Genomic DNA, 24,160 nt, shown 5'->3' on the forward strand with positions numbered 1-24,160 from the left:
CACGCTCTGCGGGCGCGCGCACGCACTCGCCGGCGCTCACGCTCTGTGGGCGGGCGGGCTCACTCGCCGGCGCTCACGGCCTGTGGGAGCGCTCCGCGCCCGGAAGGACTGGTGAGCGGGAGGGTCCGGTGTGGGCAGAGGTGCGTGCGCGGCTGGAGACGGTGGGGAGGGGGCGGCGAGTGATGCGCGCGTGTGCGATTCCAGGGGTCCCCTCGCCTTGGTTTCTTGGCCGGGGGGCAGAGGCGTTCCTGTGGCGGGATCGGGGTCGGAACTTGGTAGACGCGGGCCTGGCCCTGCCGGCGGCGCGTCGACTGCCCCTCGGGGTGAGCCCCCGTGAGCCGGGGGCTCCGTGGTGAGGCTCCGTGGGCTCCGTGGTGAGGCTCCGTGGGCTCCGTGGTGAGGCTCCGTGGGGCTGGGGGTCCCGTGGATGTGCCGGGGAGGGGAGCTGGGAGGAACTGGCCGGTGATTTCCCTCCACTCCCCCGCAGACCCGTCGGCTCAAGATGTCGTACATGCTCCCGCACCTGCACAATGGCTGGCAGGTTGATCAGGCCATCCTTTCGGAAGAAGACCGCGTGGTCGTCATTCGATTTGGGCACGACTGGGACCCTACTTGCATGAAGATGGATGAGGTTCTGTACAGCATTGCTGAAAAGGTAAAGCAGCCACACCTCCCGTCACGTCCTGCCGCTGGGTTTGGTGTTTGCATCCTGTTGGATTGCTGTTGCTTCGCCGGTAAGAAAGGTGCCGCCAGTTCACCGGTTAAGGAGAAGCAGTAGGATTCACAGAAGTACAGGCGGACCTTGGAGTATGAGGAAGGGCTCCCTGAAATTGGCCAGAATAGCTTATATCCTTACTGGCAGAAGTTTCCATAGATTCTCAAATTTTTAAGAGGTTCATAATGTCTCTCCCTGAAGAAGTGATTCTTATTAATTTATAGGGATTTTAACTCATAGGTGTTTTCAAAAATTTACATCTATAGTGCCAGGAGCAAAACACGTTTGCAGCATTTGGCTGAGTGTAGGAGCTTACTTTGAATGGCTTAGTTTAAAAAACTTGACTTTTTTTTGGTACCGTGTTTATTTGTTGTATGTATTGAGCAGAACATCTATGGTAGCAACATAGTAAATTCCCTTCTTTTTCTTTGAGTCCCTTCTTTACCCCAGGGTGCTCTTTGTAAGTGACTTGATTTATAGCTTAGAGTGATTCCAGTGTAGGAAACATTGGGAAAAAGTAGAACTGTAATGTTAGAACTAATTTTCCTAATCCTTAAATTTAGTACAGGGGGTTGTCTGTGGCCCTTTGCTGACAATAAAGAGCAATTGTAGGGTACTGTTGAGTAACTAGGGCTTAATTCTCTTTCTGTAATTGTCTCATGGGTATTTTAAGGTAAATTTGATTTAGATTTTTGCAACTGTAGTAATAGGGCAAGAGGCAAAAATATTAGGGTATTAATAAAAAGTTTAATATTCAATGTTAATTTGAGAGGTTATTCATTTTATTAAAGAGTATAAAAATAAGGGAAACATTGAAGCCATCATTTATTTCACAGGAGTAAGATATGCTAGTATGGGCTGGATTAAAATAACTCGTTTGAGTAAAGAGTAACAGGTGTAAGGATATAGTTTGTATTTAGGAATTGAAAAGTAGTCTGACCTGCCATCAGTAATTTTCACTGTCTCCTCTTTGGTAGGACAGGCAGAGTGAGGTAGGGGTGATGGCACTCTGGACATTAGGGACTATCCTTCTGTGTCTGTCACCGAAAGTGCATCTCAGAGAGTCTGATACTGGAGATCTGAGATGAGGTCCAGAAGCTCCCCCAGGAATTCTGAATCCCTTCAAGGAGATCCAAGTCAGAGCAGGAGTCTGTGGTGATAACCTTACCCTCCTCTTCCTCTTGGACAGAAAGGCGTTGAGGGAGCTTGAAGAGATGCCTGGGGAACTCAGGAGAGCAGGGTTCTGCCAATTGGGTCCTCCCTGTCAGGTCAGAGGTCAGGAGTGAGGTGGTGCCCAGAAGTCATTTCCCCATGACTTGAGCCACAGTGGTTAAGGGCAGAGACTGCAGAAGTCAGTGATGATGGATGAAGACCCTGTTTCAGTAAGTGAATCACTGCTGTGTGGACGCTGACGTAACTTAGGTGTGTGTTCTGGGTTCTGCCTTGCAGGTGGCGAGTAAGCATCAGGGGATGTCCAGACCCGGTGGCCCTCAGCACGAGGCTAGAATGGCAGAGGCGTGAGGGTTGTTTGCTGTTCATATCTGAGCAAAACTCAGCAAGATACTCTTAGCTAGGAGACAGATTTTGTGTCAGTGTAAGTTTTTAGGGACTTTTACCAGAATTGTTCTTTTCTAATCCCTATGTAGCGGTCAGAGACCAGATTGCTATACTGCTAGCAGGTGGCTCTTTTTGGAATGGAACCTGTTGGTAAGAACAGTTTAATTGGGCTCACTTGGAGTATTTTTCTCTAGTCTTTTAAGTTATTCTTTTTCTTTTATCCCGATTTCTATTTTAATAAACTTCTAATACTATGTAATAGTATAGTCTTTAAAAATGCAAACTTGAAATGCGTTACACAACTGTTAATGTTCTATTTTCTGCTTAGTATAAGGGCAGAATATGAGTTTATAATTTTGGAAGCCCTTTTTGGGGACGTTCAACAGGAATTTTTGAAATTTAAGGTTTTAGTATAAAGAACAATTTAACTGTCTATCTCCCTCTGCAGAAATGGCAGATAATGGGAGATCTTCCTCATCTTGTTACGAGCTCTGTTTGGATACCCCAGCTGTTTTAAAGTGAGTAAAATTCCAACATTGAGGCTGGACTTGATTATACTATTCTCCTGGAATGTGTTTTATTGACTGACTGCTTCAGCAGCCCCAACCCCACCTCATGCTGGATTAGTTTTGAGCTGTACTGAAAACATAGAGATACGTTGAAAGATTTTGCAGATGTTTGCAGTTTGGTAGAATTATTATCAAAATAAAGTTCCAGGACTTCCCTGTGGTCCAGTGGCCCCGACCCCAGGCTCCCAAAGCAGGGGGCCCAGATTCAATCCCTGGTCAGGGAACTAGCTCCCATGTGCCGCAACTAAAGATCCCACATGCCACAACTGAAGATCCCATGTGCCACAACTAAGACCTGGTGCAGCAAAGTAAATAAAAATGAATATTTAAAAAATTAAGTTTTCTGATTAGTGGGTGATTTTATGCACAGCTTCAAGGTAAGACTATTTTTGTCTTGCCATTTTGGGGGAGTGTACTTTGCCAGCACTGTGACCAAGTCCCATTATGTGTAAGAATAAATGGGATGTTTAATTCTTGTATGTTTAAAGAGTTCATACAAGTAGAATTTAAAATATGCAAAACCTCAGTGATACTATCTCATAGTCAGACCTTCTAATTTGTATATAAGGTAAATGTATTCGTGGAATTATTTAGGAATGACTTCCGGGGCTCTTCCTTAAACATGTCATAAAGTAGGTTGCATCTGCAGAAGTTTATGCTCAACTGAGAAATCTCATAGGAACCAGTAACCAATCAGAGCAAATAATAGTTTGAGAAAAGGAAGTTATCATGCAGTTTTTTGATGGCTTTGAAAGGAACTATCTAAAAATGTAAATATTGATACTTCAAAAATACCTGGTACCAATTGACAGTCAAGAACATTTGTCCAGAATTTTAAGTGGGTTCTTAGCTAATGGAGGAGCTTCGTAGACTGACAGCCTTCAGTCTTAGTGACATGCGTGAGTGGCATTGAGTGGCATGCAGGACTGTGGAACTGCACTGTCACTGTGAGAGAGAGGCCAACTGGTGCTGCAGGGCTAGAGGACCTGTCAGGTAACCTCCTCTAGGAAGAACAGACTGTCTTTTAAGGCAGGTCTGTTTGAACTCTGGATTATGTAATTAAGTCCATAGTGACAATAATACATTTTCTGAGTTTTGAAATATATGTGTATTTCTGAAGTTCGTTCATTCAGCTAGGGATACTTACTGGTGCCCCGGGTATGTCAGGTCCTGGTTGGCTCGAGGACCACCAGAAAAGACAGCAGATGTGGTTCCCAGCCTTGTGAGGCTTCACGTCTATCGTGATGGGATTTATGTGGAAGGAAGAGATGATGAAGGCCAGTAGTGTCATTTGTTTTTTGACTTCTGAATGAGCTACGGTTTCCTTACTCATCATTGGAGGCAAAAGAAAATAAGACCTTTTTTGAGGGTCTCAACATAAAAACCAACATTCGCAGCGTGAAAATTGTACATCATTGAGTTGTCATTTTATGCTTTAGGAAGCTATGTGTGTGTGTGTGTGTGTTTGGTTATACTGTGATGTTAATACCTAACTTTTACATTGTAGTATTTTCTTTTTTTTAATGAGAGAAGAAGTAAAATATCTCTGCTTAGTAAAATTAGATGCAGGCAGGACTTATGAAAGGCAGGAAACCTAGGTTTGTTTCCTGGGTCAGGAAGATCCCCTGGAGGAGGAAATGGCAACCCACTCCAGTACTCTTTCCTGGAGAATCCCATGGACAGAGGAGCCTGGGAGACTATGGTCCTTGGGGTTACAAGGGTTGGACACAACTTAGCAACTAAACCACAGCCACCAGAACTTATAAACCAGAGGGTAACTTTTGCCAGGAGGCAGTCGTGCAGCAGAGCGAGTGGCTGCTCCCAGCAGTCCTCCATCTGTGTGTGCGTGTGACCCCGTGGGGCTCAGCTCGCTCTCTGCCTTCTGCAGGTGTGTTCTCTCCATTCACCAGGAAGAGAGGATGTGGGAGAGGCTCGGAGAGACTGCTTTTCTTCCCCTACCTTGGCACTGACGTCTGTCAGCAAAAGGGGTGCTCGTGAATGTAAACTTCCTTCCCTCCTTTTTGTGGAAGGTGGTGGTTTAATGTCCATAGTCAATATTTCTTAATATTCCCAAAAATAGAGAGTAGAGCATAGTGGACTTAATACCTAATACTTAATACTTGTCACAGTTACCAGTATTCTGTCAGTCTTGTACCATTTAATCCCTCAGTTTTTGTACTGTAGTATTAAACCATATCCCATGCTATTTCACTGGTAAATTACAGTCAGGTTTTTAGAGTTAGTTTGGAGGGAGAAATGCACATTTTCTGTGCAGTTCCTGGGGCAGCCGTAACAAAGCATCACAAATTGGGCAGATTAAAACAAGAGAAATGTGTTGTCTCACAGCTTGAGGGTCAGAAGTCCAAGGCTGGTGTGTCAGCAGGACGTGCTCCCGCAGGAAAGTCCCTGCTGGTGTCTCCCCTCCTGGGGTACTCCTCGACTTCTAGGTGCCTTCCCTAGCCCTCTGGGTTCAGTTGGCATGTTTGTGTTCTCCCTTGGCTTGTTTCAACCAGCCAGGTTGGATCACAGCTCAAACTCCAGTATGACCTCTTTTGACCTTCACTGATGAGCTCTGCAGGCACCCTGTTCCCAGGTCAGGCCACCTTCTGAGAACGAGGGCTCAGGGGTTCAGTTTGTTTTCTTGTTGGGGTAAAAGGACATACGTAATTCAACCCGCAGTATTTAAGTTGATAAAAGCTTTCTAAAAGGCACTGAGACAGAAATCATAAGGAGCGTTCAAAATGTCATGTCCTTTATTCTGAAGATTCTATTTTAGGTGTTTATCCTTAAGAAATAATGAAATATGTATATAAATTTAAGGGTAATAATGTTCATATGTGAATAATTGATATGAATGAAATTTTATTTATATTCATGAAAAATTTTAAAAAATAACAGAAGAATGGTAAAATAATGGCATAGCCATTTGATGAATGTTAAGTAGCCATAAAGTTTTGATTGCTTTCTTATATACAGTATACAGTTTATATGAGGACACTCATAATTAAAGTGAGATACAAAATATTGTAGTGTGATCACCATATGATCACATTTTATTAGAACAGCATAAACATATAGACCAGAAAAAGTGGGAAAGAATATAGTAAAAATATGTTCTCAGCAATTAACTTGGTGTTGGGATTGGATGTAATTTTATATATGGTTTTCTGGGTTTTCTAAATGTTCTGTGATGGACTTGCAATTAAGGAAGAAATTAAAGAATATTTGTTACCTACAATATGATTTGAGTTGTTAGGCCCTTAGTATGTGCAGGTGTCCAGACCTAAGTTAGAGGGGAATGTGTGGCTGAATTCCAGGGGCATATTTTAAAGCATTTGTTTGCTACATACAATTAAATGTTTGTAAAAGTTTATGTAGCATTTTCCTGGAGCAGCATGAATGATGTGTCTGTGGACTTTTCCTGCAGGACTCTCGTAACTTGCTGTCTGGAAAATGTTAAGCGTGCTAATGGACAGTTGCTCAGGACTGTGATGCTAGTGAAGTGATGTCCACATGGCAACTCTCCTGGGAAAACCTGTTGCGGAGCTAGTTTGAAAATTGTCCTGTTATATACAGATTCTCTTGTTTTTGTTTTTTAATGTGCTTTTACAGAAAAAAAGTTGATTTGTTATTTCAGTTCTTTCCCCCCCTCAATCTCCTTTACTTTTAGGTTAAAAATTTTGCAGTTATTTATCTTGTGGATATTACAGAAGTACCTGACTTCAACAAAATGTATGAGTTATATGATCCGTGTACTGTCATGTTTTTCTTCAGGTATGTTCACTTATCTTAAAATTGTTATTTAAATTGAAAAGATGGTCTGGGCATTTCATGCAATCAAGATATCTTTAGAAGGAAGTTGTAATGTGGTCGTATCATAATACAGTTTGTATCACCAGGCAATCAATGTGATCTTTTAAATAATTTTCAAAGTAACAATTCCAGTTTTACCATTTACTCAGTAACAAATTACCCTTTTGAAATAACTGCCCAGGAACCTAGGTGAAGTGTAATTAAATGGAGGACATTCTTTTTGACATTTAAGATACCTTTAAATTTAATCTGTTGATGAAAAATGTGTTTACAGTAACTCACTTTTTAAATTGAAAAATGTGTTTACAGTAACTCAGTTTTTAAATATATTACTGACTGTTTAGCATCCTTTTGTGATATCCAAGAGGGAAACCTGTACTTCTTTAGTTTGCTTATAAATACAACATCTTATAAAAAGATCTTTTATCAGCTGAAAAATTCTTTTGTGGACCCTAGTCAGTATCATTGGCTCAAGTAATAGAATCTCCCTGATCGCCTTGAATAAATTTACACCTATGATATGCAAACTTTGCATGAAAAGAGAATGCAGAGTAGCTACTGGTTAGACACAGGAGTCTGATGCAGATATAAACACGGTTTTTGCTTTTTCTGTAATAAAGTTAAGTAACAGCATAAGTGGAAAAAAAATTTCTGTTGTGGAGGTTTAATTTGGAAAGAAATCACCATATGACACTGTTTTTACTTGCCTGTCAGAATTTCTTATGTTACTCCAGAAGTTAGTAAGTAGCAGTATAAACACTAGGCCAGCTCTAGAAGCAGAGCTTCCTAGTGAGTGAGGAAGTCTGGCTGGGGTGTGCAGGGTGTGTACTCACTCTCTGTTCTGTGTAACAAACTTGGTGGTCTGTAGGTCAGAGTCCAGGCAGGGTCAGGGTTCTGACATGAGGTCTCCGAAGGCCAGAGTCATGGTAGGCTCCCATCTAGGCTGTCGGTCAGGGAAGAATCCACTTGGCTCAGGGGGTGCTATTGGTTGGATCCAGTTTCCGGTGGTCACAGGTCTGAGGTCTGTTTCTGCTGGGACCCTCTCTGCTCCTAGAGGCTCCTCTGTCTTTGAAACCCTGAGCAATGAGTTGAGTTCTTTTCATAAGCTGCTCCAACATCCTGTTCTGCTTTCAGAGGGCACGTGTGATTGGATTAGATGAACCCCTTAATCCAGGAGAATCCCCTTATTTTAAAATCAACCAATGAGTAACCATGGAAATAGCTGCAGATCCCTCTGTGCGGTATCAGGTACCAGATGATGGGTGTGGTCGCGTTGCAGCCCAGTTCCGGGGGTTCAGGTGGGAGGTAGGGGCTCTTTTTTGGGTTCTGTGCACTGCAGCGTGCCAGGCCAGGCCCACCCTGGCTGCAGAGCTTCATGCCCCCGCCGAGGTCCCCACCCTCGGGTCCCGTTGCAGAATCGGGTGTGGATGAGGCTTCTCTGGCCAGCTTTGGAGGTTGCTCCTTATCTGTGGCCCCTCCTCCAGGACGCAGTGTGGACAGTCCTGAAAAACAGTCTTCTGGGCTCACAAGGACGGAAGATGGGGAGGAGGGACCTGGGGAGGAGGAGCTCTGGTGCAGCACTGGGTCATCCTCCTGGCCCAGTGCAGGTTTTTATTTTTCGCCTTTTCGTGAAGGGTGTTTGCAGCTGGTTCATTTTTCAACTGCTTCCTGCCAGCAGCATTGTGGGGTTGTGTCAGCTCTTCTCACTGCATGCTCTTCCCTTTCAGCCTGAGCAAGTAGGGTTCCTGTCCTGGGCTCTGGGGTGCCCTGTGCCCAATAGCTGTTTCCTCAGGGAAGAGCCTGTCCTGTGACTGGACACTCTGACTTTAGGTCTTCCCTAAGTTTCCGCAGAAGGTTATGTGGCCTCTTTGTCAAGAGTTGAGCAGCTGTTTCTGGATTTCAGAACCTTCTGCTATCTGGAGAGGCTGAGAAATTTTTCTGGTTAACAGATCTTACACCAGTTTGTCTCTCTTCTCGTTTTACTGTAAGCAGCACGAAACTCGACAGCGCCTTCTGGACACTTAGGTGTCCTCAGCTGGTATCTGCGTCCATCACTTTGGAGTGTCGCAGGCATCCTCTACTCCCTGTAACGCATCCCCACCTCCTCCCAGCCCATGTTCCTAGTGACAGGCTGTTGAAGGCAGTCTGGGTCTTTTCTGTCTGCCCCTCAGAATTCTCCCAAAGTCCTCCCATCTTGGATCCTGCCTTCCACCACGTGTGACCAGCCTTGAGGAGCAGGAGATGCCTTGCTGGGGAAAGAGGTTGAGTAGTGCTGGGCTGGGTGTGTATTTTGATATTTTAGAACTGATGCTGCACTCAGAAAAGGAGACAAAGCCTTCTGCTGTTCCTGCCACCCAGAATTCTAAGACGAGTAGTAACAATTTTAGTTAATTTATTCACCAAATATGTATATACATAGAGTCTTGCTCAGTTTTATGTCTATGCTGGGACATGAATCAGATCAGACAGGGTGCCTGCTGTCACAGAACATCCTCTGATGGCAACAGCAGAGCAGATAGCACCGGAAACCAGGGAGAAGTGACAGGCGACAGCATGTGTGCGTGCCAGTGGGAGGGGCTTCCCCTCACCCACAAGCAATCGTAGGATCTAGAAGTGGCCTTCGTTAACGTGAACTCCCTTGTAACAGAAGAGGTGCCTAGGAATAGCAAGGCACCCATTTCAGCTTTATGGCCGTGAATTGTCTTCAGGAACTGAGGACCAGAGTCCAAATATTCCCATCACTCTTACTGCAGACAATTCCAAAGGTTTTGGCACTATTGAGCCAGGAACTGTGGATAAAACCAAATCCATAGGAGAGTATATCTTTTGAGTGACCGCATCTATATTTTTGCCGTGTCACGGTATTGCAGCAGACATTTGCAGAGGCACAAACACTGGTTGTCATCGGGCGGCAGGGAGTGTGTGGAGGTTGCTGAGTAAGTTCGGCGTGAGCCCGGCAGGGGCACAGGGCAGAATGGCCCACACATCTGGGGACCTGCAAAGACATGGGCGTCACAGGTCGGGGTTGGGGGTGGCAGGTGTGGAAGGGAGGGCAGGGCCAGGCCCAGATGCCCGGATTCCTGGGCCAGTGTGACTCCTGGAAGCGAGTTTTTGCAGCAGGAGAATGACATCCAGTTTGCCTCCTGGAAGCTCACTCTGACTGGAAGGAGACCTCTCTGCAGCCCCAGGTGGAGCCCACGACAGGAAACAACAGCTGGCAGCTAGACCCATAGCCTCTCAAAAACAGAAAGTTAAATCGATAACCATTAGTACAGCTGGTACAACAAGGGTTAATATCTTTATTTCATGAATTGCACATATAAATTCATTTTAAAAAGTAGCTTCTTGAAAGAGCCATCTATGGAGAATCGAGAAATGCAAAATGTCATTCACTTCACAGTCAATAGGACTTTCAGTAACATTTACACTAAGCGTTCATAAGAACACCATGAAAAACTCACACATTGCTTTTTCAGGTAAGTTACTACAACCCCCTGGAAAACTGTTTGGCTTACCAGGTGACTGAGGCTGTGTCCTTCAACCCTTGATTGCCCTGTAGGTGATTTGTCCTAAGGAATTACAGAGCACACAGAAGGAACACGTGTCTTTCTTAACAGTATTTATATGGTTTCTAGTCTTCTTCTGAACCATGGTGGATCCTCTTGAGTGTGCCAATGTTTGACAAGAGCCTGTAATGGAGGTGGGGATGTAAGGCATGTTTTCCGTGTGGTTCTTTTTCAGAGGGATTCTTGTGAGCACTGACCCCTTCCCTCTTACAGGAACAAGCACATCATGATCGATCTGGGCACTGGCAACAACAACAAGATCAACTGGGCCATGGAGGACAAGCAGGAGATGATCGACATCATCGAGACGGTGTACCGGGGGGCCCGCAAGGGCCGTGGGCTGGTCGTGTCTCCAAAGGACTACTCCACCAAGTACAGATACTGAGCCCGGCCCACCCAGTGCACATCGTGCCCTGGGGTCATTCTCATGTGGAAGTATTTTCAACTATTTAAAGCCTTTGAGAACGCGTTTGGCAAAGTACACGGAGCTTAAGGAGCTGGAGGATTCTGCAATGTGGGTGGCATTGCCTCGCCTTTCAGTCTGCCTGGTCACTGTGTTTCTGTATCAGCAAATATCTGTACATATCTAACTGAAATAAATAAAATACACAGTGATGGGGATGGTCAAAATTATTTATTTACTAAGAAACTTAGTGTATAGATTAATGATTTTGGTAGTCAAGAATTGACTCTTTACCACTGAGTGAGACTCAGTGTGTCTCACGGGGCCAGAGGCTGGAGTCAGATCCAGCTGTCAGGCTGGTCCTCCGGGGCCTGACGGGGAGTCTGTTCCCACCCCTCCCCTGGCGCTGGTGGCTTCTGTCATCTTAACTGTCCCTTGGCTGGTGACGCCTCACTGCAGTCCCAGCCTTCATCCTACGCAGCGTCCTCCCTGTATGCATCTCTGTTCAGATGTCCCGCTGCGTGAGGGCCGCCCTGCTCCAGCACGACCATCTCCACTCACGACGCCTGCAACAGTCCCGTCTCCACGAGGACACATTCTGAGGTCCAGGGGTGAGAACTTCCAGTGCAGGAATTGTCAAGGACACAGCTGAACCCTCAATAGAACCAAAGGCTTGAGTTCAGGAACACCCTTAATGAAAAATTACATTTTATTCTGGTTATAAAAGCAGTACGATAAAATAATGATTTTTGCAGTCTTCCCTTTAGACTAAGAGCTGATTGTTATACTTGCTAAGATCAAATCTAATGTGCGTACATATACTGTATTTTGTGTGGAAACCAGACCCTTCAATCCGTGTAGCTACTTTCCTCATCACAGTCTCAGGTTCCTCTCCTATATTGCTTACCCAAGCAGCATTTGTTAGTTGGGATCTTCCCGGGCACATCTCAGTGCACACAGACTACGAAGTCAAGAGTGGATGCCTGGCGGGGGGGAGCACACCTGGAGCCCACACCAGGCTTCACAGCCATCCTCCCTCGCTTACTGAGGACCTTGGGCAAGTGCTCTCCCATGTGAAGAGGATGGTAGCGTCTGCTGTCTGACACCTGTTGTACTCAGATCAGTCACAGCATTCCCTGGGGGCCCTCTGCTGTGAAAAGGCTCACTGCCTCATCAGATTGACTCATTGTTGAAACATGAGTGTACTTACCAAAGAATGAAATCTTTAAAAAGCCACACACACACAAGTCTGTGCTTTTAGAAACGGATATAGGGACTTTTTTGCCAACATTACTTTGCCAACAAAGGTCCGTCTAGTCAAGGCTATGATTTTTCCAGTAGTCATCTATGGATGTGAGAGTTGAAAGAAAGCTGAGTGCCGAAGAATTGATGCTTTTGAACTATGGTATTGGAGAATACTCTTGAGAGTCCCTTGGACTGCAAGGAGATCCAACCAGTACATCCTAAAGGAAATCTGTCCTGAATATTCATTGGAAGGACTGATGGTGAAGCTAAAACTTCAATTCTTTGGCCACCTGATGCAAAGAACTGACTCATTGGGAAAGACTGATGCTGGGAAAGATTGAAGGTGGGAGGAGAAGGGGATGACAGAGGATGAGATGGTTGGATGGCATCACTGACTCAATGGACATGAGTTTGAGTAAACTCCGGGAGCTGGTGATGGACAGGGAGGCCTGGCGTGCTACAGTCCGTGAGGTCGCAAAGAGTCGGACACAACTGAGTGGCTGGACTGAACTAAATTGATAGGAACTTCCCTGGTGATCTGGAGATTAAGACTCTGCACTCCCAATGCAGGGGGCTCAGGTTTGATCCCTGGTCAGGGAACTAGATCGCACATGCTGCATCTAAGAATTTGCATGCCGTAACTAAAGATCCCAGTACAGCCAAATAAATATTTTTTAAAAATTTAAAAATGGGTATAAAACTCAAATGCAAATATGCAGTTTAATGTCTCCAGTTTTAATTTTCCCCAAAATAGTATAATACTGTATCATATGAGATGCTAAAGAAAAAAGATGTGATCCTAAGTACCTGGCATATGAAAGACATTTGATAGTATACTTCTGACATTTATTCAAGCAAGACCATTAGCCAGTAATTACCTGGAAAGATGCTCACCGTCATCAGTCACCAGGAGATGCCGCTTGACACCCATGAGAATGGGTGTGAACAGATTCAAGAGTCCGTTACTACAAGTGCTGACAAGGATGTGAGAAATGGGGTGACATGCACTGCTGATGGGAAGGGACAGTGGTGCAGTCACTGTGGAAACCAGTGTGGCAAATTCCTCAAAAATATGGCATGGAATTACTGTCTGACCCATCAGAGTAACTCCTAGGTATATATCTCAGAGATTCAAACATGTATGTCCACACAGAGATTTGGACACAAATTTTTATGGCAGCATTTTTCATAAGAGCCGAAGACGGACATCTCAAACATCTGTCAGCTCCCCAGTGGATCGAACAGTGTGCTCTATCCATGCAGTGGACTAGCACTCGGTCATAAGAGGGAACAAAGTACTGATGTAGGCTCCGAATTTGGAAAACATTAACATAAGTAGAAGAAACTGGTTATTATGTCATGTGTGATCCCATTTATAGGAGAGGTCTAGAATGGGCAAATCCATAGAGACAGACAGCTAATTAGTGTTTGCTTAAGACTGGAGGATGGGGAAATTGGGCAGTGACAGCTGATGGGTACAGGATTTCTTCTTAAGATGATGGAAATCTTGCAGAATTGTGGTGGATATACATGTCTGTGAATATATGAAAAAAATCACTGAATTGTATGCTTTAGTTGGATGAATTGCATGGCATATGAATTCTCTCTCATTGATAAAGCTTTATTAACAACAACAAAAAAAATCGTACTTCACGTTTGTAAATTTATTATAAATTTGTTTTATTTACAAGTCGTAATAACTTCACATTTGGCTTTAAAAATTATCTTTTCACTGGTGCTTTGTAAGTATAATATCACTGAATTATGATTTGGCCTCTTTATTCTATGTTTATATCTTATTGCAAAAAGCTAATTAACTGTAATACTAAGCTTATATCTTATTACCATCTACTTCACCCTTAACCAAGTAACTTATAAGTCATTTCTCAAATCCTTCCAAGCACCTGCCAGGTAGACAGTTTACAGAGAGGGAAACTAAACCGTAGTTGCCCATAGTTACAACTGACTGGACCTGCCTGGTGGTTCAGTCAGTAGAGATTCCGCCTGCAGTGCAGGAGGCCCAGGTCCGATACCTGGGTTGGAGGATCCCTCAGAGAAGGAGGTGGCTGCCTACCCACCCCAGTTCAGTTGGTAAAGAGTCCTCCTGCAACGCAGGAGACCCCAGTCCAACTCCTGGATCAGGAAGATCCCCTGAAGGGAAAGGTTACCCACTCCAGTATTCTGGCCTGGAGAATTCCATGAACTGTATAGTCCATGGGGTCGCAGAGTTGGACACGACTGAGTGACTTTCACTTTCATTTTCACCCACTCCAGTATTCTTGCCTGGAAAATTCTATGGACAGAGAAGCCTGGTGGGCTACAGTACATGGGGTCCTGAGTCAAGCACGACCCAGTGCCTAAACCACCACCACAACTAATTGCAGAGGACATTAATTTGAAACCTAGATCTGTAGGGCTATCAAACCTTGCCTCATTGCTGTGTATGTTGCTTTTTTCAAGTTGAAATGAACTAGTAGAGAAAGGTGATGATACCCCCCGGTTGTCTGGGCACAAAGAGACTTCTGTTTCCCATTCTTCCCAGGATGAGTTTTATTGCAAAGTCCAGCAATTAGACAAGACAGCTGACACAGAGGCAACCAACCTAGGAGGTACAGAATATATTCAGTAATAGAATAAGCAGTCAGGTAAACTAGAGAGACAAGCACACACACAGGAGACATGAAAGAGTATTGCAGCATTCAGTTCAGTTCAGCTGCTCAGTCGTGTCCGACTCTGCGACCCCATGGACTGCAACACGCCAGTCTTCCCTATCCATCACCAACTCCTGGAGCTTGCTCCAACTCATGTCCATCAAGTCGGGGATGCCATCCAACCATCTCATCCTCTGTCGTCCCCTTCTCCTCCTGCCTTCACTCTTTCCCAGCATCAGGGTCTTTTTCCCGAGTCAATTCTTCGCGTCAGGTGGTCAAAGGATTGAAGCTTCAGCTTCAGCATCAGTCCTTCCAATGAATATTCAGGACTGATTTCTTTTAGGATTGACTGGTTTGATCTCCTTGCAGTCCAAGGGACTCTCAAGAGTCTTCTCCAACACCACAGTTCAAAAGCATCAATTCTTCGGTGCTTAGCTTTCTTAATTGCCCAACTCTCACATCCATACATGACTACTGAAAAACCATAGCTTTGACTAGACAGACCTTTGTTGCCAAAGTGATGTCTCTGCAGAGTTTATTGCAGCATTATTTGGAAACAAACGACAAATAGTCAAAGGACTATTATATTGCAGTTAGTTACATTGATCTAGACCTATACATATTAACATAGGCAAATCTCAAACTACTGAATGGAAAACTAGGTACAGAAGGACACTGGGTTATGATGCTATTTACATAGTTTAAGACATTCACAACAAAGATCTGAAACAGCACAGCAAACAGCTGTGTAGGCGTCCAAGTGTCCATAGGCTAGACTGCCCAGTTCTCTCTCTGCCGAGACGGTAAGAGATGAAGAGCTCGGGCACCGACAGAATCAAAGCATCTACTGTCTACAACTCTCCTAGAAAATCGCACTGCTGATGTTTCTGAAAACCACACTCAAAGTTTGGTTTCATGGGTTGCTTAGTTAAAACTCAGGGTGTATATTCGAGACCTCCTCAGACTTCTTGTGACTATATGAGGTCTTGAAGATCAGCCTGGGACCTTGACTTGCTTTAGGTGGGTATCATTTTGAAGAGTTTTCCTACATGATTTTTAAATCCAACTGATCCTAGCACTCTTTTTGGCATTTTTACATTTTTCGTCAACGTTTTACAAAGAACACTCGCGGTGCCCTCAGGAGCTCAGCGCTGCCTCCCCATACCACCCCAGCCTACAGTCACTGCTGTTGTCCCCAGTCTTCCCTCTGGCCTCTGGTTTTGTCAAAAAGTGATCAAGCTCTCACACATCTCTGTGGGCAAAAAGCATCATAGAAAAGATTGCAAAGTGTTTAGAAACTCTCAAAATTCATTCATTAGTTTAAAAAAAAGTTTGAGTAGCTCGTGGGTCCCAGGGCTGGCGCCAGCCCTGAGCAGCTGAGGTGAACAAAATCAAACCGGTTGCTGCCTTGTGGAGGAGACTCAAATGATTACAAAGAAGTGAAATGACAACTGTGACAGTCAGCCAGAGACCACATGAAGGACACATCAGACCCAGACAGGCATTCAGGGAAAGGACCTCTCAGGAGACCATGTTCAAGCTGAGATCAGATACAGGAAGTGCTGGCTGGCATGGATGTGTGTCTGTGTGTGTGTGTGTGTGTAACTCTGGTCCAGAAGGAACCTCAGAACCAGGCCCTGTGGTAGGACGAGGCCCTGGGGCTGGAAATATGGTGTGGTTGAGGGGAGCTAGCAGCTGCAGAGGCTCTGCTAGGGAAGGAGGTGTGAGTTGATGGAATTTACTTCCAAAAAGCTTGGGCGGGGGTGCTGAAAGGAGATTCGGGGAGAGAGTTAAAAATCTATGGAGATAGATAAGGGCAATAGTAGAAAAGGAATGAAATGTAAGAATTTAAAACTTGCAGCACTTCTGCCCTATAGATTCAACTCTATTATTAAGCTTTATATTCTCACAAGTTCATAACTTTGTGTTGTTTTAAATTACACATTCATGAATATAGGATTTTATATTGAAGTAACTCCACTTTACTTAGGTGTTCAATGAATAAACCGCTTTCTACTAAAGTGGTATTAATCCCATTTAGATTAGAATAAGAGTATTTAAGTACACGTAAATCTGTCTACTATTTTCCCTCTTTTTCTTATGAAAACATTCTGATTTTTTCTAAATATATGTAACAGGGTGCTAGAAAATAGCAATTCTTCATAAAAGTATTAGGAAGATACTGAAACAGATATGATATTAAAAAATGCCGAGTAATCTCTTTAAAGATAGATATCTGTGGTTTGAGTGAATAATTGAGATGTTAAATGGCCAAATGAGCCAATAAAAGGGGATCAGCTGAGAACTTTCTTTGCAAAGTTAATAAACTTTTGACACTGTCTATGTTTTATTTTAGTTAATAACTAAACAGAAGCTTCCTTTCCTACTTACTTAATTTATTAAAAATCCTGGACTTTAAATTATGTTCTGTATTATTCCTGGAGATGCAAATCTGTTTGGTTTATTTTAACTCAAGTAATTTTCTCTAGTTTCTGCTAAACTTAAAATTACACCTAAGACGCTTTGAAATCTTTCATATAATCAAATGGAAATATGATTCTAAACCACCAAGAACACTGAATTTAAACCTTTGGGCTTACACTTTGGGCTCGCATCGCTGTCGAGGGCATGAAGTGACCTTTCCTTTCTCACGTGCATTCTGCTCAGTGTGCTTGGCCTGTGGCCATGCTTCTGGCCCTAGAGAAACGTGCAGAGAATTCGAGGGCGGCCAGTGCTCACTCAGGGAACTCACCTATACTAGCCAGAAAGTAAGAAGCAATCTCAACCCCAAGGAATGGTGCAGGGGATGTTAAATTATTTCAGCCACATAATAGAGTGTTAGTGACCATACAAAAGTGTATATGAAACTTTCACAAGGGGAAAAGTGTTTATGAGAACAGGATATTGAATTACAAGCAATATGATGAACTATGTAAAATTGCTTGCATAGAGAGAAGTATTGATAGTGCGTAATTCTAAATTGTAGGAGTGCTTTTGACTTTTGTATGCTGCTGCTGCTGCTGCTAAGTCACTTCAGTCGTGTCCAACTCTGTGCAACCCCATAGACGGCAGCCCACCAGGCTCCCCCGTCCCTGGGATTCTATAGGCAAGAACACTGGAGTGGGTTGCCATTTCCTTCTCCAATGCGTGAAAGTGAAGTCACTCAGTTGTATAAAGAGTATGATTTCTTTTATATGCAGGGATAATGTTATTTTTTTATAATGAGAGCCTACAATGGACCCTGTTTTAGGCGATCATAGCTTTTTTTACTTTGGCTCATAGATAGGTGACTTGACAATTATTTGAAAGCCGCTCTAACTGACAAGATAAAGATGGGTGCAATCTTTGTGCACCTCTTTGGTCACGACCTCTACGTGGGGCAGCGGGGGTGGGGGTGGGGAGCAGGGAAGGGTGTCCTAGGAAGCAGTCCAGAGCTCCTGCATCAGCTGCTTCTCTGGTTTTCCTTTGGTTTGGAGAACATACCATCAGGGTCTGCTTGGACTGGACAGGTGAACATGAGTCTTCCTCAGAATCATGTGACTGGAATTATTGAACCGGAATGAAGATGTTGAAGAAGCAACTTCTGTAGAAAACTGCTTATGATATTCTTAAGAAAGTTCTATATAGAGCTTAATTCTGGGGGAAAATTGACCTGTTATATCTTATTCTTTTCCCCCATGATCCACAAATGTTAGGTGTGTCCTGTCATTTTATAACCATCTTTGTTAAGTGGTCGATCTCTTGCCTACTTACATTCTTATTGCCCTGCCTCTGTCCTTTTAATCTTTTATTTTACTAATGAATTCTTAAATACTAAAAATAAGAACTTGTGTTATATAGTTATTACTCAAAAAGTACAGTTTTCACGTTTTCATATTTTCAAATGACTGTTCTGTCTTCAAGTCTGTAAGAAAAAAATGGAAAGAAGTAATGATTGATTTAAATATCAGTTAATATGCAGTTAAATAAATTGGAATCCAACACTATCAACAAAAAAATGTACCTTACTTTCCTGTAATTACTAGAACCGTTTTATACAGGAAAAATTCAGTATATAGAAAACCTGAATGTTAAACAATTCTCATTTGAGTCAGACACTTGTGTGGATGCACAATTTAAGGCAAATAAACAGTGCCTGCTCTTCCAATGGCAGAATACTACTTTGCATCAACAGCGTGAAGACATTCTCCTGGAACAACTGCCTGCCTACTTCCCTGCAACAGAAGGGTGTTCAGAGGCTGCACCCGAGAGGGGGCCAGGAGAATGTGAAACAGTTGTGGGGGTCATGGACTCCCTTACTCACAGCAGGAACACAAGTTTAAGGTGCTTATCAAATCCCCTGAAATCCACAGCAAGCACCCTGTGTTAGGAACCCCTGACCCAGCAGAAGCAAAAAGCACAGATTTAGCCAAACAGATTTAGACCTATTCAGGTACTTCCTTTGATTTAAAAGGCATTAGCTGACCTCTCATGCTGCTTCAGATAATGGCTGTATGTGCATTGAAAAGGTGAAGTTTTGATCCTACTTATCCATTTAACTTGATGCCTAACCTATGATGGGTTCTGACCAAACTTAAAACAGCCCGCTGGCGTCTGGGTGGTGACAGAAGGGGCCACGTTCCTGGCCGCTGGCCCCCTCGGGGAAGCACACACTGAGAACATAGTGCTCGGCACCTGCAGGGAGGACAGCGTTCCAGGGCAGGTGGGTCCGTCTGAGGCAGCCCCCCGCCTGCGTAGAGCCAAGTATCCTGCAGACACAGCTGGAGCGCCCGCCCCCAGACCTGCAGCTCATGTGTCCAGGACAGATTCCAGCGATCTTTTCCACCAGAACAGCGGATGTGGAAATTTATAAATAAGTCACTGACAGGTGAACTTGCTCTGATTCAGCAGGGTAAGCACAGATGATCTGCCAACTGACTTGGGATAGCAACTGACAGAGAAATGAAAGCAAGGAAAGCGACCACATCTACCTGTTCAGCTAAAATTAGAGCGTGCTCACAGAAGCAGAATATTATGTCAGTAAAACATGCTTGAGTATCTTAATAAAATAAGGCTTGTGTCTCCAGGTATGTTACACAGACAACACATTCAGTCTAAGACCTGAGGCCAAGCATTTATCTACATCTTCAAGAAGTGCAGAAAAAACAAAGACACTAATTGGAAAAGATACACGCACCCAAATGATCACTGCAGCATTATTTACAGTCGCCCAAATAGGGAAGCAACCCAAGTGTCCAACAGATGACTGAATAAAGAAGATATGGTTACCATGTCATAAAAAAGAAGACTTGCCATTGGTAGCAACGTGGATAGAATTGGAGGGCGTTATGCTAAGTGAAATAAGTCAGACAGAGAAAGACAAATACTGTATGTTATCACTTGTATTGTGAAATCTAAAAAATATAACAAACTAGTGAATATACAGACTCACAGATATAGAGAACAAACGAGTGGGGAGAGGGGAGCAGGGGACAGGCAGTTAAGGAATTCAGAGGTACAAATTATTATATAACATAAGCTGCAAAGATACATTGTAGCTTGGGAAATATAGCCAATATTTTATAATAACTATAAATGGAGTTTAACCTTGAAAAATTGTGAATCACTACACTGTACACATTACATGTACACCTGTACATATAATATTATACATCAAATACAATAAAAACTTCAATAAAAATAAAATGAAAGTGAAAGATAAAATAGTAAAAAAAAAAAAAAAAAAAGATGAAGCAAAATTCCACCAGAAAAGAAATGCCTGCATTCTGGAGGGTAGAGTGGGACCCTCAGGAAGTGCTCACAAACCAGGGGGAGAGCCTAATGCATCTGTGTCTTTTTAAATGGTTCCACGAGCGTACTGTCTCAAACAGAAGCCACTAGTCATCATTCCCAATCTCTCACTGCGACTTGTGTTTTGATTGAAGGCTAATTTGAGGGATGAGGGTGAAAAGTACTTTAATAAAGTCCACATTTAAATAGTGGTTTTTCCTTTAAATGTGCACTTTTTAAGGAACAATGAGATAATGTTTCTGTTCAACTTAGAAAAGAGCATTTGTGAATTTTGAAAATCACTCCTGGAAGTTTTTCATGCAGTGCAGAAGCAGTAGTTCCCTTAGTGAGCAAATACGGGGCAAAGGTTCAAGAGGAAAGCAGAGGCCATGTGGCAGGCGAACATCAGTGCCCTAGGAGGCCTCACCTGTGTTTCTGAGCAGGACTGTCAATCCCAGCTTGGGCCATCAGGTCATTCACGTTCTTCTGCAAGTCTTCAATGCGACCCCCCATTTCTTCCAGTACAAGGTCAAGGAGAGCAGAATATGGACACGGGCACCTAGCTCGGCCCCTCAGAGGCTGATGGCCACGCCCTGCGGTGCACGTGAAAGGAGGGCGTCGAAGGCACGAACACCTCAGGGCAGTGCTCACTAACCGTGTCCTACACGGGCTTGGAGCTGCTGTCCTGGCACTGTGCGCCCAGTTCTGAAAACTTGGCTCCCTTTCTTTGCACATGGATTCTAGGATGTGAACTTGTCTGGTATGTTTAACTGTGTTTTAACCAAACTCTAATCAGCATGTAAATACGATGAAAATTACCTCTGTTTAAAACAGTTTCCTACTGTTTATTTTTATCATCTACAGGATCAAAAGTTGCAAGTAAAGGGTTCCCTCAGCAAATGATGCCCATGCGTTTTAAGGCAGGAGTTTAATTGTGTGACGTGACTTCACTTGGGGAAGTCTTAGGGCAAGTGTCCCTTTCTCTGGGTTTTCTTAAACCAGAAACAAACAGTCTACCTAACTTTGATTGAATTCACATCTAACCAGATAGTCAGCTGCTGAAGTTACAAAGCAAAACAAGGCCAGGAGAGCCATTATAAAGATCCCTAGGTTGGAGACCTACCCAGTGCATGTTCAGGGTTCAGACTGTTTGAGGGAGTACAAATGCTACTGAGCAGACCACCCAGATTTATTTAAGCCTTCTGGAAAAGCCCCTTGGATAGTATGTACTATATGTATGTCCTGTGTTTTATCCCTGCCTTACATAAACACCCTGCATTGCTGGTCAAGCAGGAAGTATTACCTTCGGGTAGTGATTAATACATCAGGATCTTTTGTAAAAGCACAGATGGAAACACCAGGAAGCTCCGGGTCAGCAATTATCCACCAACAGCAGAAAACAGAAGATAGTCCCCAACAGTTCAACAGTCCAAAAGCATTGCAGTATTTGTTATGAAACAGAAAAGGATATTTCTGAGGTTTAATGTTGCCGTCAGAGCTTGAAAATGTTCTTGAAGTTCCTGAAATAGATTTTCTGCCTGAAAAATTGAACAAGACAAGTGAATATATATTTACTTGTGATGCAGAGCATTCTAAGAACCATGGAAGGGGAACCATCCCTATAAACAATGAGTTGATTTCTTGTTTGAAGCTAATTTTTTTTTAAACTGAAGTACAGTTGATTTACAATGTCATGCCAATCTCTGCTGTACAGCAAAGTGACTCAGTTATACATATATTCTTTCTTCATATTATTTTCCATTATGACTTGTCACAGGATATTGAATACAGTTCCCTGTGCTGTATATTAGGACCTGGTTTATCCATTCTAAACGTCATAGTTTGCGTCTGCGAACCCCATATCTCCCCCTACCCTTGGCAACCACAAGCCTGTTCTCTGTGTCTATGAGACTGTTTTGTAGATAGGTTCATCTGTGTCTCATTTTAGATTCTACATGTAAGTGATATCATATGATGTTCGTCTTTGTCTGACTTACTTCACACACTATGATCATCTCTAGGTCCAACCATGTTGCTGCAAATGGCATTACTTCATTCCTTTTTTATGACTGAGTAGTACTCCAGTGCTCTTGCCTGGAAAATCCCATGGGCGGAGGAGCCTGGTAGGCTGCAGTCCATGGGGTCGCTAATCGTCAGACACGACTGAGCAACTTCACTTTCACTTTTCACTTTCATGCATTGGAGAAGGAAATGGCAACCCACTCCAGTGTTCTTGCCTGGAGAACCCCAGGGACGGGGGAGCCTGCTGGGCTGCCGTCTCTGCCACACAGAGTCGGACACAACTGAAGCGACTTAGCAGCAGCAGTATTCCGTTACACACCTATGTGTACCACATCCTCTCTACCCATTCATCTGTCAATGGATATTTAGGTTGTTTCCATGTTTTGGCTTTCGTGAATAATGCTGTGAAGATAGGGGCTCATGTGTCTTTTTAAATTATAGTTTTGTCTGAACATATGCCCCAGGTTGGCTTGCTGGATCACATGGTAATTCTGTTTTTACTGTTCTAGGAACCTCCCGTACTATTTTTCACAGAGGCTGCACCCTACCATTAGTTGATTTTTCACATGGTGCGAAGGCTTTCCCACACAAACAGAAAAGAAAATCAACCAACAGCTTCAACCAACAGCGGGAACAGTGACAGCCAGACGGTAACTAACTAAACAAGCAGGCCTGACCCTTACCGCACACCATCCACAATTAACTCAAAGCCATCAGACATTTAAATACAAGCAACAAACTATCAGACAGACGTTCAGAAGATAGCATGGGAGAAAATCTCTAACCTCGGCTTCTCAAAGAATTCTTAAGGAGTTTTACCCAGAGCACACCGCGTGGGTGCACGCCGCCCCTACACTCTTAGGTGCTTGTTCGGCGGGACTGGGTTTGCAGAAACCTGTTAGGGGGCCAAACTGGAACACCATCCCTGTGCCTGAAGGCGGGCGTACTCAGGCTGCCCTGAGTTTCCAGGTGGAAGTCTCACCCCGTCCAGGACACACTCCCTCCACGCACAGTGTTATCTCCGCTTTAGAGCCGAGAACACCGAAGCGGGTCTCCCCTGGACTCTCCTTTCCTGCGTGGAGCTAGGCCCTCTGTCTGGAGCGCTTCCCGGCGGTCAATCAGATTTTTTTTTTTTTTTGGTCAGAAAAAACGTGGATTCAATTGTGTACACCTAACCAAATCTTCTTAATGAGACCAGCAGCCCTGGGCCGTCTCATCTCTGGCACTGCAGCTCCTTTGCAAATGGGAAGCATAGGGGGTGGGTGGGGTGGTGGCGCCTTGCGGGCTGGGTGGAGGGTGAGGGGGTCCAGCCTCGGGCGCGGGGCATCCGTCCGGGAAGGGCGCTCGGCGCGGAAGGGTCCCCACTCACCACGTCCCGCAGCGCGCGCCCTCCGGATGCTTCGGGGCCCCGTGCGTCCATGTCTGCGGCCGGCGGGCCGGGGCTGCAGGCAGGCCGGCTGGTCCTCGGCCGGCCGCTCCGCGGGGTCCGCTCAGCCGCCCTGGGCTCCCGGCGGCGATGGCCGGGGACTCGCGGAGCAAGACCCGCGCGGCGCGCGGGAGGCGGCCTGGGCGGGGCGGGATCTCGGCGGACAGGCCTATCCCAGCTCCACTGTTTATTTTCATTGCTTCAGAGCCCAGAGTGAGCACGACCTTTTAATGACCATCCTGGCAGAGAATGCACAGCATAGAAATTGCCGTTTTACACGTTTCTAAGGCGCGGTGCAGCGGCGTCAGGTACCACCGCGTCGTTGTGTGACCACGACTGCCATCCGCTCCCTGAGCTTTCTCCTCGCCCCAAACTCAGGCTCTGCGCCCGGGGACAACACCTCCCAGCTCCCCAGCCCCTGGCA

At 44.5% G+C, this 24,160-nt stretch overlaps 2 protein-coding genes across 6 annotated transcripts; one reads left to right on the plus strand and one right to left on the minus strand.

Annotated features, from left to right (window-relative positions):
• TXNL4A (thioredoxin like 4A) lies at positions 4 to 10,851 on the plus strand. Of its 4 annotated transcripts, none has more exons than XM_018039394.1 (5): positions 29 to 140; positions 488 to 655; positions 2,721 to 2,790; positions 6,512 to 6,615; positions 10,434 to 10,841. In XM_018039394.1, exons 4-5 carry the CDS (start codon positions 6,572 to 6,574, stop codon positions 10,603 to 10,605), a joined length of 216 nt encoding a protein of 71 aa, XP_017894883.1. In that variant the 5' UTR covers positions 29 to 140; positions 488 to 655; positions 2,721 to 2,790; positions 6,512 to 6,571; the 3' UTR covers positions 10,606 to 10,841. The 4 variants fall into 4 exon arrangements, with proteins under 4 accessions (XP_017894882.1, XP_017894881.1, XP_017894883.1 ...); XM_018039395.1 differs by lacking the exon at positions 29 to 140 and adding an exon at positions 2,362 to 2,422 and having other exon boundaries at positions 541 to 655; XM_018039393.1 differs by lacking the exon at positions 2,721 to 2,790 and having other exon boundaries at positions 4 to 111; positions 10,434 to 10,850.
• On the minus strand, positions 10,967 to 24,143 carry HSBP1L1 (heat shock factor binding protein 1 like 1). 2 transcript variants are annotated; one of them, XM_018039396.1, is made up of 4 exons: positions 23,680 to 24,143; positions 21,760 to 21,826; positions 20,716 to 20,809; positions 10,967 to 11,313 (listed from the first exon to the last, which is right to left on the minus strand). In XM_018039396.1, the coding sequence occupies exons 1-4, from the start codon at positions 23,728 to 23,730 to the stop codon at positions 11,280 to 11,282; spliced, it is 246 nt and encodes an 81-aa protein (XP_017894885.1). In that variant the 5' UTR covers positions 23,731 to 24,143; the 3' UTR covers positions 10,967 to 11,279. The 2 variants fall into 2 exon arrangements, with proteins under 2 accessions (XP_017894885.1, XP_017894886.1); XM_018039397.1 differs by lacking the exon at positions 10,967 to 11,313 and adding an exon at positions 14,971 to 18,423 and having other exon boundaries at positions 23,680 to 24,130.

The sequence above is a fragment of the Capra hircus genome, chromosome 24, assembly GCF_001704415.2.
Source record: "Capra hircus breed San Clemente chromosome 24, ASM170441v1, whole genome shotgun sequence".
NCBI classification, from domain to species: domain Eukaryota; kingdom Metazoa; phylum Chordata; class Mammalia; order Artiodactyla; family Bovidae; genus Capra; species Capra hircus.